This window comes from Centruroides vittatus, unplaced genomic scaffold, assembly GCF_030686945.1.
Source record: "Centruroides vittatus isolate TY-2023 unplaced genomic scaffold, ASM3068694v2 scaffold_464, whole genome shotgun sequence".
NCBI classification, from domain to species: Eukaryota; Metazoa; Arthropoda; class Arachnida; order Scorpiones; family Buthidae; genus Centruroides; species Centruroides vittatus.
In genome coordinates, this window is record NW_027122710.1 from 104045 (window position 1) to 121377 (window position 17333).

Below are 17333 nucleotides of genomic sequence, written 5' to 3' on the forward strand. Positions count from 1 at the left end.
TTTATACAATATCGTTTGCTTTATAAGAAGACACTAAACACACCTTACACACTTTTCTAGATATTAAATTTAACCAAAACAAACATTTTTAGCCTGATTGATGTCTTGTCAGGTTACCAAATGAAATTTAAATAGAGATACTAGTTTGGATTAAAATATTCTTTGATGCAAATTACATCTTTTAAATCATAACGAGTTTTGATTTTTTGTTATAACACAAAATTATAACATCAAACTTAATTGTATTTTATTTTAAAATGAAAATAAATGGAATAACTCCATTGGCTATGAAGACACCATGGTTACAACATGCTGTGTTGTTGTTGCCTCCTTTTTTAAGGGGTTATCAAATAACCATTGCCATGTGAAGGATAGTGTTGCATAGTCTCTGCTTTTAATGCATTGTTCTGTTAATGTAAATTTAAAAATCACTAATATCTCTGCAGTTTGTAGTTTGTGTTCATTGTACATTTGTTTTATAAGTTGGGCACTGTTGATATTTATTGACATCCCAGGTCATTCACTTGCATATTGGGCAAGAGTGGTTTCCAACCATATTATTTTTGTCTAAATTAAGTATGCTTTTAGCCCAAATACACATTAAACAAATAGCTTATCAAAACACATTAAACTTATCACATCAGGACGATGTGATAAACCCTTCCCATTTAGCTGTGTTTTGATAAGCTATTCATTTAATCATATTATTCTTGTTGATACTGTGTTGATTTTCTTTAATTCTATGTGCTAATGACCTACTGGTTGAGCTGATATAGGTAACTGAACCCAAGATGTCAGCAGATTTCAATAGTGCCCAACTTATAAAACAAATATTCAATGAATGCATATCATGAACTGCAGAGATATCAGAGATTTTTAAATCTACATTAAGAGAATAATACATTAATAGAGATTGTGTGATGCTATCCTTCACATGGCAGTCATTATTCAATGTGATATGCTATAACCATAATGATTTTATTGCCTGTAGGGTTATTTCATTTATTTTCATTTTACTTTATATTATAATTTTTGTTATTTTTGAAAATCAAAAACCCATTATGATTTAAAAGACATAATTTGCGTCAAAGAATATTTTATTCCAAAAGCATCTCTATTTAAAATTTTACTCTGTAACCTGATGAAAGCTTATCAGTCAGGCTGAAAACATTTGTTGTTGTTAAATTTAGTTGCTGGAAAAGTGCATAAGGTGTGCTTAGTGTCTTATAACTGATGAAATTCCAACATAGACTATTATTGATACTTGTTTCTTGCTTAAATGTATAAAAAAAAATAAGCTTTGAATATTGTTGAAACAGTTTTATTTGAATGAATTCATTCTAGTTTGTGTTTATGTGTATTTTTATTTAATTGAGTAATTGTTTAATTATTTTTAAATATATTTTACAGACCCATCCAAATATTGACAAGGAACTTTTTAAAACTCATCAGCAGATTGGACTGAGAAATTCTACCAAACCATTTCCATTAAATGCAGATATTGGTGTTTTAAAGTGGCGTTTTCAAACTCAGGATGATTCTTATATGCCAATTTCAAGTAAAATATATGTTTTATATATTCATGTGTGTGTATTTTATGATTATTATTTTTGAGTAATTAAGAAAATCAAATGTTTTTACTCCTTTACCATTTTATAACAAAAATATTAATTTTAAATAAAAATAAAAAAAAAGTTTGTTTATTTCAGTCAAAAATTGATATTTGCTCATTTGATTGTAATTTTTACTTTTAAGCAAAATATCATGCATTATTAAAAGGAAATGATAGAATAATAATCATTCTTTATTCTTGTATGAACAGATCTTTGCCTTTTGACAAAAAGCTTTTCATTAGATACAATGTATTCTAAGTATGAGTTAAACCGTATTTCTAGAAAGTTTAAAATGGAATATTGCAGACTAAAGATTTATAATATTTTTAAGAAAATCCATGTCAGGTTTTATACTGAAGTGACTTTCTACTCTTGCTGCATGTATATAAAATTTACTTATATTTAAACACGCGATAATGATACATTAGACTTTAAAATTGTTATAAGGAAACATATTTATATATATATTACATACTCTCTTTTAAAAAATTGTAATTTCTTAAAAAATCATATTACATTTAACAATAATGAAGATTAACTCATAAAATTTATTTTACAAAGTCAATTTAAATTCTAACTCAAGATCTAGTTTATAATTTTATTGTTATAGTGTGTTAATGATTGATTAAATAAATTCATTTTTTATTAACCACACATTATTTCCAAATTATTGATAGAATGATATTACATTTCACTATAAAAATATTCCTAATATGAATCATTAACTATATTTATTGAATGCTTTTTTGTTCAAATAAAATGATAAATATAGCTTACAAAACAGGAATTGCCAACTCTCAACTTTATGATAAGAGTGAGTTTTGGAACATTATTTACAAGTTTTGTTTTTGTCAGAATGATAAATTGTTGCTATTGATGATTAATTTTAGCACAGAATAGTATATTCAGTGGTTAAAATTTCAAAAATTTATGGAAAATTGAAATTGTTTTTTAAAAGCTATAAAAAAATTCATAAATTATATTTAAAACATAAAAATTCATGTATTATTAAAATATATTTTCTAAAACTTCTAAAAATACATTAAATTTTGTTGATAATTTTTGTAATGTGATCAAAGTTTTTTTATTTCTATAAATAAATTTTCAGTTAATTGTTGGCCATCTGAAAATGGAAGTGGAGGCTGTGATGTGAATATTGAATATGAATTGGAACAAGACTTTTTAGAATTAAATGATGTCACAATTTCCATTCCAATTATGTGAGTATCTAATGATTAAGAAGTTTTGACTAAAATTATATTAAAATGCATTTTATGTTATTACATAAGTATGAATGTTTTAAATATGCTTCTTAAATTTTCAGTTATTTTGATTTATACAGTTAGTGCTAAGTGAAGGCATTGTGAACACTATTAAATTTTGCAGTAGTTTTGTGTAATCTATAATGAAGACATACTGGATGACTAAATGAAAGCAGAACTTTTGAATAATAGTATGAAGAGGTTGGAGATGATGTAAATCAGACACTGAGACACTTTGATTCAGATGTGCAACAAGCATGGCTGGCTCACAGCATTGCCAGATTCCTTACGCTACTTCAAAGTTTGCTTTCATTTCATCACCTAGTACATTTTTTATATACGCAGATGAACATGTGTTTTTATATATGTAACAATTGCTGTACAATATATTTTATCTTACTTTGTTATATTTTTCTTAAATTTTCAGTTTAAAATTTCTTAATCTAATAATCTAAAACAGGTCTGGTTCAAGCTCACCTATTGTGACAGAATGTGAAGGAGAATATTATTATGATTCAAGGAAAAATGTCCTGGAATGGAAAATGCCAGTAGTAGATAGTAGTAATAAAACCGGTTCTATGGAATTTAGTGCTAACGGAAAACCCGGTGATTTCTTCCCTGTTACTGTTAACTTTATTTCAAACACTCCATTTTGTAGCATAAAGGTAAATTTTATATTAAAATATTAATTTAGCTGATGTTTTATGGTTGTTATATATTCATTTATATTTCCCTTTCATTAAAATTCATTTATTTCATGATTATGTTTATAAATTTATTCTCGTTATCAACTTTATATATAAAATACAGAAGTTTCTTTGGTAATGGTAATTGTTATAAAGATAAATGAGTATAAAAGATTACAAAAAGAGCTGGGTTATATTATACAATATTTTTATAGTATAAGCTAAAAATACATTATCAATTTATTTATTTTTGGTTATATGGCACATTATAATGTTGTTTGCTTAATCTGTTTGGTGCCATAATATGGTTGCTATAAATTTCCATATTAAAATTTTATTTTGCATTATTTTTAACATATTAAATTTCATTAAATATTTTCTTTGAAAACCTGTTATAAATAATTGAAAATATGATGATGATGATTTCTTTGCTGTTATTGTTGTGCAAATAAAACCAGAACATTATGATTATGATTTTAAAAATACTTTTGCACAATCATCCAAGCTGCTTTAAGACATTTTGTATCTATCTTAAAGCAAAGTAATAGAAATTTTCAAAAGCAACCAATAGTACCGTGAATATTGAGCTACAAACTAAGATTTTAGAATTGTTTTTGATTTTGAATTAAATATGATTAGTTTGAAAAATGAAATGGAAAAGAGTTTATGTAATTTTGAGGAACTGTTCAATGGAACAATTAGTTTAATCTTAATTTTTATATACTGTTTTTTAGATTTTCAAACAAAAATAGCATATTTTTATAAATATTTATTTAATATTATCCAATCTTATTAAAAATTTAACTGATTATAAAACAATTTTCTGTTACAGGTAGTTGATGTCATATCATTGGAAGGTGATCAACCCGTCAAGTATTCGACGGACACTGTCTTTTTAGTTGAAAAGTACGAAGTTGTTTGAAACCAAATTCATTATTAAATTCATTAACATTTCAGTTTATCAATTATAACATAAAAGTTCTTTACACCTGCGTTATTTAAAGAATTTAATTATGATAAGTGGAAGAAATCTGAGGTATTAATTTCAAATCGTATCATTTATAACATATTTGGATTTTCATTTCTCGTGCGTGTGTGTATATACATACAGCTTTCTTTTTATATATATTATATATATATATATATATATTATTGATGATATATTGCAAATAAAAGATTAAAAGAAAGTTTATTTCTCAGTACATGCTGGCATGTTTTTATTCTAAAAAACATGATTTGAAATCAAAAATGTGAAGCAACAAAATAAATTTAGTCAGATTTTTGAATGCCATTGCAAATAAATCAGTTATGGTATTGGAAAGTAATTAAATATCTTGTACACTTTTTAGATATTTTTATTAAAAATAAACAGATTATTGAAATCAAATTTTCTTCTATTGCATTAAATTTTTATCTAAACATTCAATGAAATTTGCTATATTATTTACAAATAATATATCAGTTTTTTTATAATGATGAAAAATTTACCAAATATTTGGGAGTTTTATTATGTACAATAAGTTTACTGATAATTAAGGTCTTTGTTTCAATAGGAGTTCTCAGACAAATGCAATATTTAACAGACACACAATTTTTTCCATATATCAAAAATAAGTTGTATGTCAAAATTATACTGTAAGAAACTTGTAACTGAAATGATAAATGATTGTTTATATTTTACAAATAAATGGAATTATTTATTCATCATAAATGCTTTATTTTTACTTTCCCAGCTGTTATATATAAACAAAAAGGAAAAGTATTGGAATTGCAAATATCCACATTTTAAGACTATCTGAACCTAAAATGTCAAAAAAAAAGGCAGGAAAATTCTCCATGTGTATATGTTTTGTATCTATATATATTTCGTATATCTTAGGATGGAGTGAAGATTAAGACATGGTACCTTGTGTGTCAGGGGCATTGATACCATTAAATTTTGCTGGTTAAAGGCTTATGGTGAGGGAGATAGAAGGGGTCGTGTGATATCTTGCGATGGGGTTGGACTTAATTTTGAGGAAGGGATGAGTTTTATAAAAAATTTGTTAATGCTAATAACAAGCAAAACCTTCATTAAGCTGATGATAAATTGTGTGGTGCCATCTGTTGAGAATTTATAAAAATTTTTTAAAGTATCATTGTGTGTTTGTCTGTGAGCTAACCTTAAATAAATCTGTAGTATGGATTGCAACTCTGAAATTTGGATTTTGGAATTCTGTCTAAAATATTAATCTTGAAATCCTGGGATTTTCCAACTGGTAACGTTATGAATAGAATAATTGGCAAACTTTTCACGAATGCAAGATTAATTTATCATCTGCACAAACTGGTTTGATATTTGTTCTTTTAATGTTAAGATCATTATTCTCCAGGAAACAATTTATGTTAAGTCCTGCAATGGAATGGTAACATAAATTTGTATTTAATTGCTTACTAAAGTGGCGATTCTGGTCGTTCGTAACGATCTCGTCTTTGTCGTTGACGTCACGATTCTATTCGGTTGATTATACATGTTCGGGTTATCTGCGCGCGCAACGCGGTATAGAATTTTAACCAATGAAATTGTACAATTTTCGAAAGTGCAGAATACGAAAATATAGAGCACGTGGTACGGCACGAGGTAATCAAGATGTCTCGACTTATGTTATCATCGGAACAAATGGAAATGTTGGTAACCGAGTTGCAAAAGCGTCCATATTTAGCTAAAGGAAAATTGGACGGAAATATTTCCAAAAATACTTTACGAGATGGATGGCAAGAAATTAGGGATAAAGTGAACTGTCTAGCTGATGGTCCACTGATCGAAGTGGAACAATTAAAAAAAAGATGGAGTCAGTGGCGTTCCCCAACGAAAAGTAAAGCGGCTGCTTTAAGGAAAGATATACTTAGAACAGGTGGAGGGAAAAGAAGTACTCCACCATTAACAGATCTTGAAGAAAAGGTGTCATTAATTGGGAACGAAGAATTTGGATTGGAAGAAGAAAATTTATACGAGCTTGGAGCTTGCACTACAAGTTCCGTTGAACCTTTACATAATGTAAGTAATACCTTTTTATTTATAAATTCATTTTTTATATATTAAATATAGTCTATATATATATATATATTTATATTTATATATCGTAGATACAGAATATAGTTTCCGAAGGAAATGATGTGGAACCACATCGTGAAATAGTTGAGAGGGAAGATCTTGAATCTGCAAGTAAGTTATTTATTGTCAAGTAATTATATTTCTTGACTTCAAGTTTATTTAGTTTTAAAATTAAATGTTTTAATCTTCCCGTTGTAATGCCAGATTCTGGATGTCGTCGTCGTCGTCACCGATCTTCAAATGAAGATACTGTAACTTCATTTATAGAGCAATCTGCATCTAATCAAAATTCATTATTAACAAGGTAAACCTTATAATCTTTTTGGAATTTATTTTACTTTGAAGTTGACTTCATTGATTAAAATATTAATATAGTTAGATAAAAATATTAAAACATTTCTCTTTGATTAAATGCTTTGTCTAGTTTCATTAAAAGTATCTAGTCATTTATGTGTATATATATATATATATACATTTTTTTTATGTAGGCTTTCATCTATAGATGAAAACCTAGCAGAAAATAATGAACTAATAAGACGACAAAATAATATAATGGAAGAGAAAAATATTCTCAAAGAAATCTTGCAAACTCTGCAAAGGGTATTTATTTTATATAATTGTTTAACATTTTAATACTTTTTAAAAAATTTATTGAGTAAACAATATTTTTATATTTACATGCGTGTCTTCTTTTTTCAGTTTGCGTGATGTGTTCGTACTGCTAGCCAATTTAAACAATTTTGTCTGTCTCTTTTTTTATTTTATAATGTACTTAGAAATGAAATAAATAATAAATAAATATTTCTAAATAATAACTTAGTGTGTTTACTTATTTATTTAGTCTCTAAAGAATAAAGACTGGAAACAAAATTAATTCACTTTTTTCATTCATGTTTATTTTAACAGAATCTCTGTAATATTAACTGTTGCCTGACATTTACAGCATTCTGATTTGCAGAATGTTCCATTTTATTTATGCTATCATCATCATCATCATTTCCACAGATTTCTTCTGAAGGAATGTTAAATGCTACACAAATGTTATGTAAAATAGCACAAGCCATCACTATTTTTGCTGATTTTTCTGGAACATATTGTAATCCTCCAGCTGACTTCAAGTCAAGGCATCTGAATCTAATAATTAAAAATAAGAATTTTAATATATAATTTTGTAAAATTAGTAAATTGTTAGTAAGAAAAATGTGAGAATTTCTCATACCTCTGCTTTAAAACACCAAAACATCTTTCAATGGTGTTTCTGGCTTTTCTGTGAGCTGCATTGTAATTTAATTCTGCAGCTGCTGATGGATTACCTACAGGTGTAAGCAGCCATGTTTCTAAAGGATAAGCACTGTCTCCTGTAAACATAATTTAGAGAATGGTATTTACTTTTTCATACCAAATTAATAAGAAAATAATGTCTTTACATTTTTGTTTTAGTTTGGAATTACATGACACCGAAATATTTCAAAAGACAATATGTCTGTGAAATATATGCTTACCAAGCAACCATAATCCTCTTCCTATTACTCCATCTTCAAAGTTTTCCTGCAGAGTAGAATTTCGCCAGATAAAAGCATCATGCATGCGCCCCGGATACAATGGGTTAATATTCAAAATTCTCAACTGAGAATCACACACCTAAAAGCATAATTTTAGTCTTATTACAATTGAATAATAGTTGTTTATATCTTGTATTCAAGTGATATTGATAGTGAAATGAGTGATTTGACATAGAAATTTAAAGATACCACTTTATTAAAGACATTAATTTTATTTATAGTTAGATGGTTAATTTGTATAAATACTTACAACTTGAACATTAATAGAATGAAATCCTTTTCTATTGATAAATGATTCTTCATTATATTTGGAGGCTGGAGGTGCCTTGATTGCAATATGAGTGCAATCAATAGCTCCTGCAATAAGTAAAGAAATAGTAAAAATCATCATATAATTAAATAAGAAACTTTATCATTTTATACACTAATTTTAAAATTATAAATTGTAACAGCTATTTAAAAAAATAAAAGTAATTACATACTATATTATATTCTAATGAACAAATAAAAACAATTTACTCACCCACAACTCCTGGCATTTGACTGATGATAAAAAATCCAGAGGACACATCCAATTGTTGTTCTCTACTCCTAGGAAAAGAAATTTTGTGTCCCAATCGGCGGATGATACTGTTGACTACAGATGGCATAATTCGGGACACTGTCGACTGGGCAACTTTAAGTTGGCAGTGATCACCGACATTTCTTTGAAATCCACCAGAAGCAAAAAATTGTAAGGTTATCAATAACTAAACTTCTGGTGGAATTACGGTCCGTGACTTTCTCCGGACTAAATCATCCCGCAATTCGTTGCACAGCCACGCGGTAGCTTCTTTCATTAGACGAAATCTTGAACGAAATTCATCATCATCTAAATCAAAAGCGTTATCTCTATCGCGAAATACTCTTTCTCGAGATAGGGAACGTTTTGTGATACGATCGTATAGCACGAGTAGCATGGAGTCGTCCATATTGGATATAACGAAATCGAGGCGAAAGACGAAAGACCGGCTGAAAGACAGCTATCCGCTCGTCTCTGATAAAAGAGAGAAGCGAAGAGAGAAAAAGTTGTCCAGAATCGCGTTTAGAGAGACGCGACGATCTCTCGAGACGTAAACAAATGATTAGCCAATCAGCGACCGGCTTGGGAAAGACGAGAGCGATGACCAGAATAGGCCCCTGGTTTGATATTTGTTCTTTTAATGTTAAGATCATTATTCTCCAGGAAACAATTTATGTTAAGTCCTGCAATGGAATGGTAACATAAATTTGTATTTAATTGCTTACTGTTCTCACAATTAGTTGTATATTCTTTGGAATTAGTACAGAGTTCCTGTTGAGAACAAATCACATAGAAACATTCTTTTTTGATTGAAAAAGTAGGTTTATTTTCTATAATTTAAACAGGACATGCATTTTGGGCTTAATGCACCTCTCCAGTCCTATTTTATTAAATATATCAGCAAAAAACTAAGAAATTACAGAATGTATTAAATTATATTCAACACACGTACAAAAAAATCTCTTCAAAAGATATAATTACCTAAAAATTATAGTGACAGCTGGAATAACTAATTATTAAAACCTTCGTGTAAAAGAAGTAAGTAAATAAATGTAGCAATATGTTATAAAATAATAAGACAGTTAATGTCTTATGTGTATATATCTGTAGAAATAAAATTATTTCTGTTAAATCATATAAAACCATGGGCTAGTACTAGTGAACTAAAACATATTAAAGAATAAAAAATAAATGAATAGATAGGAAATATAATAAAATGTTGTAAACAAATTAATAAAAGGGTATACCTGTAAAAATAAATATAATTGTTAAAATGTGTAAAAAAATTTTGAATAAAAAGATAGTAAAACGTAACCTTAAAACCAATTAAAACAGGTAAAAAAATAAGGTGTAAAAGTATTCATTTATGTTTGTCAGAATGTCTAATTCACTGTAACATACCGAATATCAAAGTGGGGTGGGAGGAGGAAAAACATCTTAAAATGGACTTCTATTTTTGGTAGTAGGAAAAGTCCATTTTAAGATGTTCTTTCTTCCCCCTCTCCCCATCCCATTGTAGCTTTTTGGAATATAAACCCAATGGAACATTAAAGCTTTTATGACATTCCATCAGGTAACCGTTATAACACCTGAAGAACTCTGGTGGAGTTTGAAAATGTTTGCGTTTATTATTTTGTTTTTTGTTTCTGGGTATGTTGTTAATTATATTCTGGTGTGATGTGTTGTTAATACATACTGTAATTACTTATATAGTTTTTTGCCAATATATTTAATAATAGGACTGAAGAGAGAGATTAAGCCCAAAATGCATATCCTGTTTAAATTATAGAAAATAAACCTACTTTTTCCATCAAAAATGTTTTCCTGCGTGATTTGTTCTCAAAGCAACTTTGTGCTAATTCCAAAGGACAAACATAAATTTGCTTTGTGGAAATAAAAAAAATGCAATCAAATCATTTAAATAGGTAATTGTAAAAGCCTTACTGTCCTTAAATTCTAATATTATTGTTAATTGTCTACTTGGACTTTACTTATTAATAGGACTTTATACTGGTGTTTAAGGATTGGCACAGTAATGAGAGTTAGTTCAGGAAAGAACAAAATTTCTTTATTATATCACCTGTAGTAATAATTTCTGTACACATATTATACGTGTTTCGGGCTAGCATGCCCCTCATCAGCAGTATTACTACCAAACACTAAAAAGTAACAATAACAAAACAAATAAGTTACTGTAACTTATTTGTTACATAGTAACTTGTACATATTACAAGTTACAAACAAATATGTAAACTATTTGTTTACATAGTAACTTATACAGTAATTTATTTGTTTTGTTATTGTTACTTTTTAGTGTTTGGTAGTAATACTGCTGATGAGGGGCATGCTAGCCCGAAACACGTATAATATGTGTACAGAAATTATTACTACAGGTGATATAATAAAGAAATTTTGTTCTTTCCTGAACTAACTCTCATTACTGTGCCAATCTTTAAACACCAGTATAAAGTCCTATTAATAAGTAAAGTCCAAGTAGACAATTAACAATAATACATTTAAATAGGTATTCAAAGTTCAAGTTTAGTTAATCAGTAATTAATTTGTGTGACTAAAGTATTCTTGGGGATGATGTGCAACTATCTTTCTTTCTCTTACTGGATCCATGTGTTATCACATTCCATGATAAAAAGTCTAATGTTTATTAATCTGAAAACTGAAATTCTTCATCAGCAAGCCAAAACAAATATCTGAATTTTTTTTTCTTTTTTTGCAACATATGATATATATAAAATAGTACATTTTATATATCAAGATAATTTAACACCTACACAGTTACAAACATATTTTTCACATACATCTGTAACTTTACATGCTTTAAAATTTAGAATATATGTCAAAGTGAGACAACTATGATTTAACAAGCCGTATTATCTGCGATCAACTGGCTGTCCTGTGCTAAAACACAAAAATGTTGTAATTTTAATAGGAATAATTAAACTCCTAATTTTTCACAGAGAAATCTTTTACTATTCTCTATGGCATAGTGAATAGTTAAATTAGTTTAGAACCACAGTTGGCAGACTTTGTTCATTTGTTATTCACTGTCATACCAATAATAGGAAAATGTTTTTGGAATTCAAACATAATTTTTTCTTTCAACTTCAATTTTTATGTAGAAAATTTTACATCATGCAATAAATTCTTAAAATATGTTCACAGCATTGTACAGTACAATTAATGGGATAAGGCAACATAACATATAGATGATCTGTGAAGAGAAAGCCCTCCCAGGACTTTCTATGGAAAGAAAATCTTGAAAACACTACGTGGCCAGTCTGTTGGCAAGGTGCAATCCTGTGAACAACTACCAGAGTTTAGTGGTTTTATCCATTTCTTCACTAATGGATGAAATTTGTTTATAAGTAATGTATATGAAGAGATTTGCTCTGTCCATTCATTTCACTGCTATAAAATGAGTTTTTACATCAGAATATAAAAACTCAAACAAAATTGCTGAAAATTGCATATTATTATTTCATACAAAATTAGTAATTTACATTTCAATAAAATATTACACACAATTTTTATTATACAGCAAATTTTTGATATATTAATATATAAATACAGTTATATATATGAGAATTGAGTAATTATTCATGATTTTACAGTTTATTGTAAGTTTATCAGCTAATGTTAAGTCATAATAATGATATATTCATAACACAATCTTTAAACAACAATTATCAACAGGAGTGACTTAGGCTAAGTCAAATCAAATAAGCTGAAGTCCATTTACAAATCATCTTGTCACATCCAGGTATTATTGTCCAGTCCAAGATTCTGGTCACAAATTGTTAATATAATCCCCCTTTCACAACTAAACCAAGAAATGCCCTATAGATTTATGGATGATTTCTGTCTCTTCTCTCAAAACAAGTGGGTAATTCATTCTGGAATGCCTCCAATTCCATAAGAGATAAACTTTGGATTTCTTGGCCCTGCAGAAGCAACAACAAGAGATGTTCCAGTTTATCTTGAACTTCTTATTTTGGGACAGACCTTTAAACAATGTGCACTGGAAATTGGCTTCAATCTCCAACTCCTTTTCGTACTTGATGAAAGCCTTTCTTAATCCTGCTATCTTAGCTTTGTCCCAATAAACCTTGGGGATCTTCTACTCTATATGTTCAGGATGAATCCTTTTGACTTCCAAGGAGATGGCAGGAGACCTCTATCTTCTGGATTCTTCGGATATTTTGACAATAATGCCAAAGACTTCTCCATCCTGTGGAGAATCATTTGTCTTCTCCATTCGCTGCTCACATTTCTCCACTTAGAATCTTTGGATGAAGAATGAAGACCTCCATCCATTCATCTCTAAAAACTTTTCTTTTATACACTTGTCTTCTCAAAACTTGCAAGAAAACAAAAGCATGTTGATATGACAATTAAAAAAAACTATGAATTGTTAATGTTTGGTAACAATATCTTTAAGTTCTACAGACAACAGATTTCTAAGTTAAGAAATTCCATTTTCTACACTTCCTCAGGACTTAGAATTATATTAAATCACTCATATAACACTAACAAGATGACAAAAATTTTCCTTTAATAATTTCAAAAATATGAGATGATTTGAAGAAAGATCAGAGATAATAAATTTATTCTGTATTATGATCATTTGATGAAAATAAACTTTTAAAATACTTTTGTATGATGATATAGTTAACCTGCAATATAGTTGTCTACTATCCATAAGCCCCATTCTCATAAAACACTAATGAATACTTGCAATGGATTTTCTCCACAAATATTTAAGAAGAATCTTCCATTGTGTGTAAATTATAAATGCAAAATCAAGCATTTACAAATGATTCTCTCATCATCAAATCAGGTGACTGCAAACTTTTCACTATACTGGATACACCATGAATAACAAACCAACACCACTGGATAACCATCTAGAATATCACACTTGGAGTAGAACATTATAGCTTCATGGGGTCCCGCAAAATTGGGAGATTTCATGTACAGTGTTTTTCCTTTTTTTTGAATCATAAAGAACAATTTTAGATAAAATTTCATTAAAAACAAAAAAAATTACTTTTAGAAAAATTATTTTAAAAAGAAAAAAATTACATTTAGCTGTTCATGAATGTCATATGAAATTTTCTTGTGGATTAGGTATAAATAATACACTTGATTGAATTAGTCTAGTTTATTATTTGGTGCAATAAATGTATGTACCAATTAAACGGGAATTAGAATACTGCATACTTATAAACTACAGTCATTTACTCTTCAAAGAATTTATAGAGCTATTTTGCTTCTAATATCATTAAAGAATCTGAAAATTTTAAATGAACTTTCTGGTCATGAAAGATGTTTATCTTAACAGCTAAAATTGCATCTGCTATGGAGAATCATCTTGTAATATGAAAAAAAATGTGATAAATGTCCTTTTATAGTTGCTTTCATTAAAATGTCCAATCTCTGTGGAAGAAGAGAAAAATAAAAATAACTTTTGAATACAATACTTTTGGACAAGCTTCTGCAGCTGAATTTCTTAAATTTAGGCCACAAGCCATATGAGGAACATAACATTCATATTTACTACAGCTCTTAATCTTTGCTTGTAAACCATCGTATATCCCAAACATATATTGGCTGCGTTGTTGCGCAAGATTGAGTACATAGACTACATTAATTTGTTAATTTTGAAATTATATTCTCTAAGTAGCTAGCATTGTGTTCCAACTACAGTAACGAGTTTATAAAAGATTGGCTTGGGGACCCAGGCAATTGTCCTTTTTGCCCATAGGATAAAGTACCACAGACTTCCTTTAAATCCAGAGGTCCCACTCTTCTCTGGATTTGATCCCCTCAACAATTTGTGATTAACATAACAGGTAGGGTAAAATAATTAAACTTGTAATATAGTTTTTATTTAATGTTTATAAATTTATTAGTGCTTGTAATTATTTAGTTTTATTAGTAACTAGCAAGTAAGTTCAGCATTTCCTAGCCAAAAGGTAATAATAGATATTTTTAAAATTCTCAAAACTTATTTCCTTATTCCTAAAAACTTAAACTAAATGAAAATGTAACAGAACTTCAAATCTAGATAATTCACTGTTCTGTGAAAAGATATATTCATAAAAGTAAAAAATGATGAACCGGTTAGTATCAAAAAGTATAATTCTAAAAATGGTTTTTTTTAGAACAATTTAACAAGTAAATAAAAAACTAGTTCTACTCTGAGATTTACGACTTGCTAACAATCAAGAAATAAACATTTATTTGACGTTTTTTTCTGAATTCATATGCATTTTGCCTTGTTCTGGCCTCATCAATGGATACAAATATCAGTCAGCAAGTGTTCTTTTATAATGGACTAACCCATCCCAGCATGCATCAATTAGAGTACTGTACCAGTATTCAAATTTATAACATTTGCATAACTCTTTATACAATAATGTTCCATAATACATCTTTTTACCATATTTTTTTCTTTATATAAAATTTTTACATTATTTCTATTAATTTCACATTTAAAATTATTGCAGTGTTGGTACCAAGGAACCCGTTAGTAGTACTGACCGGAACTATCTTAACCACATGTCTGTGGAGGAGTGTACTTAGCTCAATCACTTATAACCACCACATACAATTTGTGGAATTTTTTATTATAACCCTATCCCAGGGATATGTACAAAAAGACAAAGCATCCCATGCTCTCAATCATGAAATACTTTGTCTTTTTGTATTCTATAATCTATTTGAAAAAAACCCCAAAAAATTATATCAATAAATTTAATTATTTGTCCTCAAGCTTTGCCCTCTTGGAAACATTGTCACAATACTCAGTGTGGAATTGTTCCTAGTAGTTCTGAATCTGAAACTACCCACCTCTAGAATAAACAATTATTATTATGAAAACTACTTTTTAACCTAGTTCCACCAGTTTTTTTTTAAAAAAGCGAGGTTGAGGCCGAAGTTTTAAACACAAAAACGTGTATGTCGGATGTTCAGCGCCGCTTTCCTGTAAGACTAGAAGTTTGACAATGGTGTTTGAAAAGTCAGTGGAATCATGCTCGACGTTCTAAATGCCATTGTCAAACTTCTAGGCTTACAGGAAAGCGGCACTGAACATCCGACGTACACGTTTTTGCATTTAAAACTTCGGCCTCAACCTCACTATTGACTGAAAAATATTTTAAATCCTAATAACTTCATAATAAAGCAAAACTCAGCAAAAACATCTAAATAAGTTTGGCATAAGAATACTGGAACCAGATTTGACAGTGAGACTGTTAATGTGCATTTTATTCACATGTTGAGACTACAACTACAGGATGTTTTAGATAAAGCAATGTCACCACAATATTAAATTGGGAAAACAAGTAATGTCACTGAAAAAGGCTTCAAGCTTTACTTTGAGCAATATTAGCAAAGAAACATAAAATAATTTGGCCAAGTATCTTTGTGCCTTAATGTGCAACAACTATAAGAGCAAAATAAAGCTCAAAGCAATTTTCTGGGACAATGCTTGTTTTTACCTGATTTATTGTCAGGTATGATAAAATTGCTTTATCCAAAACTTCCTATAGCTGTAATCTGTAATGTGGCATAAGAAACTGTTGTCTTATGGCTGAAAACAGATTTAACATGTGAATATAGCACACAACTTTCATAAGTTCCTTTATTTAGATTGCCAAGCTTTACATTTCAAGACAGTTACACCAGTTTTTTAAATGGGATTATCACAATAAGTAGGTAATTTAACAGCAACAAAAACTATCTTGTGTAAAATATGGTTTATTTTTCTATTACTACAATACACAATAAAAACCAATTATCAGTTTAAATAAAATTACTTTAATAATTTTCTTTACAAATACCACTGTTACTGTTTAATCTACTTGACTGTTTGTTTTTTTTTTTATATTATTATTATTATTGAAATTTCCCTAAATTAGAGAACAAAAATTTGAATTTTGGAGAAAATTTCCAAAATGTAATAATTTACAGTCGTTTCAGATAATACAAGAGAGAGAATCAAAATACTGTTTCTGAACCATTTCTGTAAGTACTACTGCAATTGTCACTATGCTGTATTATAGAGGCAAAAGAGGCAATACAGAATTTTGGTTTGATTTGAATCCCTTAAAAATATACATCTTACAAACGCATCAACAAAACAAAGTAATTTGTCTCCAATTGCACTTCATTTTAAAACTAACTTGAGACATCTTACTAAATTTACAAACATTTTATTCAAATAATTCCAACACTTAATATTAGACTCTGTTCCATACAGTCTATAATAAAATTTTTTGACAAATTGTAACAACATTTTTATCAATCTCAAAAAATACCTTGCAATTTTTTTTGCTTATCCTTTACTATAAACTTTCCTTGAGTTCATCCAAAATATTGATGCAGGAAGTAATCATTGATTTTATGATGAAAGAAGCAAACAAATAGAAATCTCAAATATGATTTTTTGATTTAATAGCAAGTCATGGTACTGTCATTAGAGAGCATATCAAAATAAGTCCTAAGGGTGCCGTTAACGTTTGTACTTTTTGAG

The 17333-nt window shown here is 28.5% G+C and overlaps 2 protein-coding genes and 2 long non-coding RNA genes across 5 annotated transcripts in view; 3 read left to right on the plus strand and 1 right to left on the minus strand.

Moving 5' to 3' along the window:
• The window catches only part of deltaCOP (coatomer subunit delta), a 32537-nt gene extending 27589 nt beyond the window's left edge, over positions 1 to 4948 (plus strand). For both annotated transcript variants that reach the window (XM_067287441.1, XM_067287442.1), the window contains exons 9-12: positions 1411 to 1558; positions 2722 to 2833; positions 3336 to 3540; positions 4394 to 4948. In XM_067287441.1, coding sequence (XP_067143542.1) covers positions 1411 to 1558; positions 2722 to 2833; positions 3336 to 3540; positions 4394 to 4483 — 555 coding nt within the window. In that variant the 3' untranslated portion in view covers positions 4484 to 4948. The remainder of the gene's footprint in view (positions 1 to 1410; positions 1559 to 2721; positions 2834 to 3335; positions 3541 to 4393) is intronic.
• A 1242-nt stretch (positions 4949 to 6190) lies between these two features.
• LOC136989291 (uncharacterized) lies at positions 6191 to 6963 on the plus strand. Its single transcript, XM_067287412.1, has 3 exons — positions 6191 to 6598; positions 6688 to 6766; positions 6860 to 6963. Exons 1-3 carry the CDS (start codon positions 6191 to 6193, stop codon positions 6961 to 6963), a joined length of 591 nt encoding a protein of 196 aa, XP_067143513.1.
• Positions 6964 to 7172: 209 nt separating this feature from the next.
• LOC136989312 (uncharacterized) lies at positions 7173 to 7470 on the plus strand. Its single transcript, XR_010882891.1, has 2 exons — positions 7173 to 7255; positions 7355 to 7470. It is a non-coding gene; the product is annotated as an uncharacterized lncRNA (long non-coding RNA).
• Positions 7471 to 7529: 59 nt separating this feature from the next.
• Positions 7530 to 7939, minus strand: LOC136989287 (uncharacterized). Its single transcript, XR_010882890.1, has 2 exons — positions 7875 to 7939; positions 7530 to 7789 (listed from the first exon to the last, which is right to left on the minus strand). It is a non-coding gene; the product is annotated as an uncharacterized lncRNA (long non-coding RNA).
• Positions 7940 to 17333: the final 9394 nt, after the last annotated feature.

Coding starts and splice junctions, on each gene's coding strand:
- LOC136989291 (XM_067287412.1), top strand. CDS start 6,191: ATGTCTCGACTTATGTTATCATCGGAACAAATGGAAATGTTGGTAACC. Junction 6,599..6,687: donor CCGTTGAACCTTTACATAAT/GTAAGTAATACC, acceptor TATATATCGTAG/ATACAGAATATAGTTTCCGA. Junction 6,767..6,859: donor GGAAGATCTTGAATCTGCAA/GTAAGTTATTTA, acceptor TTGTAATGCCAG/ATTCTGGATGTCGTCGTCGT.